This window comes from Pseudophryne corroboree, chromosome 3 (assembly GCF_028390025.1).
Source record: "Pseudophryne corroboree isolate aPseCor3 chromosome 3, aPseCor3.hap2, whole genome shotgun sequence".
NCBI classification, from domain to species: Eukaryota; Metazoa; Chordata; class Amphibia; order Anura; family Myobatrachidae; genus Pseudophryne; species Pseudophryne corroboree.
In genome coordinates this window covers 685,423,645-685,431,473 of record NC_086446.1, presented here as the reverse complement: position 1 = coordinate 685,431,473, position 7,829 = coordinate 685,423,645, and the positions used below count along the sequence as shown (strand labels likewise).

At 36.3% G+C, this 7,829-nt stretch overlaps 1 protein-coding gene across 8 annotated transcripts in view; it reads right to left on the bottom strand.

Annotated features, from left to right (window-relative positions):
- Nucleotides 1-654: 654 nt before the first annotated feature.
- SH3PXD2A (SH3 and PX domains 2A) overlaps nt 655-7,829 on the bottom strand; it is a 530,104-nt gene continuing 522,929 nt past the window's right edge. For all 8 annotated transcript variants that reach the window (XM_063961980.1, XM_063961976.1, XM_063961978.1 and 5 more), the window contains one exon: nt 655-7,206. In XM_063961980.1, the coding sequence (XP_063818050.1) occupies nt 5,284-7,206 (1,923 nt within the window). In that variant the 3' untranslated portion in view covers nt 655-5,283. The remainder of the gene's footprint in view (nt 7,207-7,829) is intronic.

The window sequence follows — 7,829 nt, the reverse complement described above, 5'->3', positions numbered from 1 at the left end:
CTTTAACAAGAAGCGTCCTGGATGAGGAGCCTGTAGTTTTATTTTAAATACTTAAATATTGCACTTATCCTTTTAATTAACTCTTTTTTTGTTTGTTTTTTTCTGATTAAAGAATTTATAATAAGGATTACAAAACAAAGCATATAACAAAGGACCTATATTGTCATTAAGGGCTACCTACAACTTAAATACTGGTTATTACTATGCCCATTCTGCCATTAGAGATACATACATGGCTACTGTATGTGCTGTAAATTCCCTTGTGTGCCACACATGATCAAAGCCATAGCCTAGTTAATATGTATTTTTAATAAAGCATCAGCTATATATAAATATATATTTTGCTTAAAAAAAATATGCAGCTCTACTATCGGAAAGTGATTTAAAATGTTATAGAAATGCCGTCGTCTTTCTAACGCTACAAAGTTAATTATAATGTATATTAATAGAGTCAGGTTAGTATTCAGTCAGTAGGCTCTATTATAACATGAATTGTGTGTTACCAAGTAGCTACATTTTCTACTGGAACTCTGAGATGTCTGCGCTACCAAGAATTTATCTAAAATCCAGACAATCTGTGAATGATATGTAAAAATATTTAAATGACTATGAATGTGCAAATACATAGCCGCCCCCCCCCCCCCGCCCCCCCCGAAAAAAAAAGAAGTGTTAAGTTGCCAAGGATATTTGAACGAATTTAGGATATATTGGGTTTGCTGAATTATAACATGAACGTTTTTTTGGATTGGCTCCAGTTCTTGAGATAATGGATATCCTTAAGTAATAGTGAACTAGGCCATAATGTGTGCATATGGGAATCTACCAAAACATTCTAGAAGGTGAGACATGTGAATATTCTTAGTGTGCACTCCGTAATCATTCTAGATTATCCCCCCTCCGTATATAAGTGATCAGCCACTGTCCGTTATATATCATCAGTATATCTAGCAAATCCGATGTCATATTCGGAATCAGCACAACAAACTTACCCCAAAATCAATGTAATATGATTGGCAATAAAAACGAGTGTTGATCAGTGTTACTTATGTACCAGCATTTCTGGTTGGGGTAAAAACAGTTTTGTTGTAAAGACAAATCTGGCATGCAAACTTGAGATGAGACGTCCCACTACAATTCACTCGGATGCTAAATACAATTTACATCTATTCAAAAGATATTTGATTTAGATGTGAGATCTCCAATAATAAAAGTACATTAAGGGGACAATTCAATTAGGAAGGACTGGTAACCTAACTTCTTTCATTGTATAAAAAATGTAATCTGATTTACGGCTGTGAAACATGCAGTATTAAAACTGAAAAGAAATCAAACAAATTTGTCTAATCCAAAATTCTTCAGATTAATTATCTGGAAACGAAAATCTAGAATCAGGCATTTTATAACATTCAATAACAAATCCAGAAGTGCTCATTATTAATAAAGTTGCAGTATACAACATAAACAAAAATTCACATTTTCTGTAAGTTTTTTTTTTTTTTTTAAAGCTTTTTCCTTTTCTCCCTCAATAGTTCCTGATTGCTTACTTTGGTTGCAATGATGTAAAGTTATAAAAGGGCAAACTTCAATAAAACTGGAATTTTAATTTTATAGTGAACTCTAATTTCACAATTTAAAAGCCATTAAATGTAAAATACAAATGTATCCAATACAAATAGAAATATTGTGACATTAATACATATATAAATGGTCTTCTAAACTGAAAAAAGCTGAGATCATAGACACTGTGCATAACCTCATTATCTAATTCGCTGTAATCTGATGTCCTAAAGAGCAGACCTTTTAGGTTCACATAGATGAATGTCAATGTCTTTCAACGGTCTTACTGTCAGGAAGCACAGCCTGCATAGGAGAAATTGTGGCCCCTATAATGAAAACCTATTGAAACATCGTTGCACATATATTTAAAGATATTATTATTAATTCTGTCATATGAAGACTTTTGCATTTTGTTACTTGTTGTCAATTAAGCCCACAAAAAACATTGATAAAGTCTAGCTTCATTGTTATCATTAAAATAAACATTTTATCCTATTATCACATTAATAAATGTGGTAGATAAATTATCCTGAACAAGATGTAATACCTAGAATTTCAAGTATTGTTTATATTATATTTGAACTGAATAAGAAAGACTTATTGCATGTAGCCAATCACAGATGTCCTTTTAACATTTGATCTTATTTTAGCTGTGCGCACAGGATTAAAGTGTACCCAGTATCTACACAGAGTAGTGGTGTTGTGGGCTGAATGTGAAGGTACCCTTTAAATCCAGAATAGAGACAATTCTAATTTATACCACTGAAAACATTCACCAAGGTGGGGATGTATGAAATCATATAAAGAGTGGACAAGTTGCCCATAGAGTCTTAATCCTTGGTAAGGTCCCTGGTCCCAAGTTAATGGCTGTATGTGCATGAAGAATAAGTCAGTCCACTAAATGGCTTAGAGTCCAATAAGCACTGGGAAACCCAGATAAATGTAACCAGATTTCATGTGAGATTTGTTTTATTTTTTTTTAAAGGGAGGGGGCTTAGTCAGAGACTTGGCCCTCTCCCTTAAAAAAATAACAGTAAGATGTCCCTGGCCAAATGGAGTCTTGATCAGGCCCTGCCTGCATCCACTATGTGTTGGCAGTGGGTACACTTTAATGGTCCATAAAATTCCATAAGTGTCACAAACAAGGAGGATATCACTACTAACTGCACAGAACTAAGGGCTGTAAATTAATAGCTGTACAGTATATCCGTACATTATATAAAAAGAAATTTGCAAGGCCATGTAGTTTTATTATTCTATTGGCCAAGCACCGCCAATCTCGATAAATAATTATAAATAACCTTTTGTGTGGGCGTTATGTATAGACTGCACATTTTCATAATGCACTTGAGTGTGAAACATCTGTAACCGTTAAAGTGCATCAGTTTCAAATCACGAACCACTTCTTTATCATTATTGGTAAACCATAATCACAATAGAACTAACATAACTACTATTAGTACTGCAGTCAAGCAGATAATCTATGTATTATTTTATGTAATACTGTCCAGCAGAACTATATAGAGTATGACATAGTGTAATAAATCCTCTTACAACCCACCGTTTCCCTTCCCCCAAATATTCCCATTAGGTAAAATTAGCAGCTCCCTAATATAATTTGATAGCACTGAAAGTCTGCAGTGATGTTTCAATTGTAAAAGGGAACTCCACCATCAAAGATCTCCATGTAGGTTTATTTATGTCGCTCTGAGTGTGGATACAACTGTACCAGAAACAAAACCCTGAGCTCATCTGTTTTCCTACCCTATGGGTAACTAACATAGAATTCTCTAATGCGGCTCTGCCCTTACTTAAAACACCTTAATATATTTACCTTTGCCTGTATGAAAAAACAGTTATCTCTCCGTTATTACACTATGGGATGTTAATTAACACAATTTAAAAAAACTGACAGCCCATAACCAACAATTCCGGCGAAGGAATTAATTTAATTTTAACAAATATATTATACAGACATATACAATATCAGAGAACTTGAGATATTTGTAATGTTGTATTAATATTCAGTTTCAAGTGCACACTACGTTGGCTTAATCCGTGTTATGGTGTCTGAGAGGTTTGAGAGAACGGTCTCTTTCCCTGCTAGGACCAAATTGTTCCCCCTTCTCTCCAGTGTGCATTAATACCACGGAAATGCCATACACAACATATTAGTTAGGAGTGTCCCATTGCAGTGGAATGGATTGCAGGGGTCTGATAAGCATACGTGACACTGCCCCCGACCCACCCTCCACATACCTCCTAACAATAATTTGCATTGTTCGGTTTCTTCCCCACCACGTTCCGTTTACGTGTTCCTGATAATAAAATAATAATTAAAAAAAAAGTACACTTATTAAAAAAAAAAAACAACAACAATATATACAAATTAAAATTGCTGAGTGTGAATCAATGGCTTCTTCTGTAAACAAAAAGGCAGAGGATGACTGCATACTTTCAATGTCAAATCTGGCTGCACACCAAACATATGGTTTCCAATAGCATGCTGTAAAGAGCACACTAGTGCATACAGTATGTGCATAATAAAAAACAAGCTGTTAGCAAATGACGGAGGACACTTAAAGGAACACTGAGCTTAAAATACAACGTTCTTTAAATAAAAGAGCTACTAATATCATTCACATATTCAGGCCCAAATACTTACTGATCCCATGGCTTTTGAGATGTTTAATATTTTGTTATTGGAATGTGAAACTAGATGTAAGTAAGTATTCTCTGTTATCAAGTAGGTTCTGCAAAGGGAAACTGGAAGTAGCTGTCAGCATTGTCCTCCAGGGGACTCTGCTATACACAGGAAGATATCTCTCTTGGTGATCACAAATATATTTAGGATATTTTCCATTCTAATCAGCTTACAAGTATTTGTGAGTGTTTTTAGAAGCCTTTTTAGACAAACCAAGTTGTATTTTAGGTTTAGTAGTCATTTAAGCCATTGGTCAATCTGTCTGTGGTCAAAGTCGTTTTTAGGGGATCTCATCTCCCCAAAAAATGATGCTAGATTTTTCTTTTGTAGAATTTAAATGATCAAGGCTGTCTAAATACTGATCAGAATAAAGGAACACTACAAAAATAGGTTGGACAGGATGAGTAGGATCTCACACTTACAATTTCTAAACCATGTACAGTAGGTTAAAATAGCCTAAAAAAACAACAACAACAAATAAACGACTGACAGCATGGCATTAGTAGTAAGAAAAAAGAAAAAACAAACAAAAACAAAATAGAAACATTTAATTCTAATGCCTCGCATTCCTCCTTTGAGTTACAAAATAAATTTTCAGACACTGCAAAGTGTCATTGTTTTCTTGCTTGGCACAAAGAACTGACTCCCATAAACAACAGTATGGGTTTCTGGAGACTGTGCAGGCAGGAGTTGGGCCACACTGAAATTAGTGAATTTTTTTAATGTTCCAGATGATGTACTGAAGGCACACAAAATACACATTTAATCTCTGATACTTGATGATCAAAATACGATGTGATACCCTGTGTTATTTGCTAACGCGTTCTACTAGGAGTGCTCATTATTTCTTCTTTTTGTTTATTTTATATAAAAAGAATCATATGGTCTCTCCAAGATGATTTTACATCACAGAGATCATATCGCTGGCTTTCAAAGTATACAAACGCACAGTCTCATTTTTAAATATAGAAAATATCTTGAGTGTCTATAGTGTTATATTATTTTCTCCATTGGAAGGTCTATCAGTTCTTTTTTTCTAAATAGTTTGATGGAACCCATCCTTTAAATGGTTTTGTACTGTCGAGGATATAGCAGTACCACCAGCCATTTGGGTTCTTCTCCAGGACCTCCATTGAAACCCCTTCTTGAAACCCAATGGTTTCATCATCTCCTTCATAGTCAGCAATAGAAACATATATATCTTTAAGGTTGTTGTGAATGAACTGAGACTTCTCAATGGGTTTTGGTCGGACAGTGGACACAGGGATCCCATTTCTTTGAGGAGACCTAACAGATGATTCTAATTGTGACGTGTCAGCTTCTGTTTTATCGGCAGGTTTGAATTTAGACTCCTTTGGCTGAGAACGGACGGCGTTGAAAGAAGAATTTCGCCTAATGGATCTCAAGTGATCTGTAGCAGATAATGATTCATTCCTGCGCAAATGACAAGAGATATTGTTTTCCTTGGGAGGTGGGGAAACAAAAACCGACTGGGGTCTTACAGCTATTTGCTTCACTCCATTTCTTAACTTTACAATATTGCTAGATGGCCCCGTAGGTTTGGAGAAGCCCCCAGGTGGCCTGGATGGTACTGGAGGTGTTGTTCTTTTACTTTGGTTAATAGTATTCAATGCTTGCACACGCTTTTCTATCTTCTCCAGGCTGTTTGATTTATTTTCATTCTTCCTACACTTACTAGATTCTGGCTCAGGTGTTGAGGTTTCGAGTTGCTTATTATCCATTTGTTCTAGGAAATGTGATGGCGCCCACCCTTCTGAATCTTTGTATCTTATAAACCACCACCCACTGTCTTGTTTCTCCAAAACTTCTACTGTTGCTCCAGCTGGAAAACTAATTTCTGACTCCATAACTTTTTGATAGGTACTTCTGGCTGTATATAACATTTTCTCATTACTTTCTTCAGATTTGTCTTTGTTACTTGGACATATTAAAGAATTGGGAGAACTAGATTGCATATCTACTGAGCTTCTCCTTGGAAGACTTTCCATACTTTCTGAAGCACTCTTTGGTGGGCTTTCAGACTCTTCACTTTTTGAGCCTTTGAGGCCACTTCGTAGCTGTCCTGTTGGCCTTAGCTGTCTTCGCAAAGTGCTAATGTCCATTTTTTCTTGACTTTGGGAATCTGCTTTATTTATGAAGGGTTTTGGTCTCACTGATGGCTTTGCTTTGGTTAGTGGAATAACCCCCTGTTTTGGCTCACATTCTTTCTTTGCACCGACCCTTGGCAAGGAACGCAAACCAGCATCAGAAACAGACCTTGGCTTTTTCTCTTCATTTGTTGAGAAGGAGACATTTTTTCCGGTCTCTTGTTGGACATTTTTTTCTGATTTATATTTTAAAAGTGGTGGTTTTGAAGTGGTTGAGGAAATGGTTTTCTTTTGCACCAACAATGAACTTTTTTGAGAATCGGAATCTCCACTTGACTCTTTGTTTGATGTAATCTCATCCATGTATGGGCGGAATCCATCATTTTCATAAATGGTCTCCTCTTCATTGGTGACATCTTCAAAGGACTCTCCAACCTTAAAATGTATTCTCTGAAGAGAAGACACGGGAGAAGTCTTGGAGGGCTGGAACATACTTTCTACAATTTCATCATCAAAATTATTTTGAGAGAGGGAACCATTTACATCTGCTTCAAAGTCAAAACCAAAAGCAGGGACATCATATTCTGGCTCTTCATATTGTTGCTTTAATGGAGAGTCCTTGGAATCTCCTGAGTAGCTAGGACCAGAGGCTGATAGTTCTTCTGTATCCTTAGGTTTTGTGGGTGGTGCAGGAGGGGGGACTTTTGGTCTTGTCAAAGTGCTTGTCCTCCGGTTTAAATTTGGTTTCTTTCTTTTGTCGATGTAGGATGACGGTGCCCATCCTTCCTTTTCCCCAATTTGAACATACCACCATCCACCAGAATTTTTGTCAATAACCTAAAATGGAACAAGACACCGGATGATCAGAAACTAAATTATGGCTCTTTTTCAGTTAAAGCGGAACAAAAACCTTTTAACTAGATATCTGAGACTGGAACCTACAAGGTAGATTACTTTAGAGGCTATGGAGGTTTACCTCCAATTATCAGCCAAACCTAAGGAGATACTGAGGTTTTCCACTAAACAATCAGACTTTTCTTGTAATCAATATTTGTTATTCATTGCAAATTAAACAGAAAATGACAAATGTAAGCAGGTTGTGAGCACCAATAACAATGGTGGAGGAGAGGAACATGTACTGACAAATAAGGGGGAAAGTCACCGGTAAGGGAGGGGGGAGAGCAGGGGAAGAGATAGGGCAAGATAGGGAAGTGGTGCAAAGTGGATGTTCACATTATGCAATACTCCTGTCAGGCGTGAGGATAAGCAATCAGACTTTTGGTGATATCCTACTATATGCGTAGGATTATACTGTCAAGGTAATAGAATTCAAGAAGCAGCTCAAGAAGATGAGGAGACACTCAGCTGTAAACAAAGTTAATCATTTATTCTCATTTAAAATAAGAATTTACTTACCGATAATTCTATTTCTCGGAGTCCGTAGTGGATGCTGGGGTTCC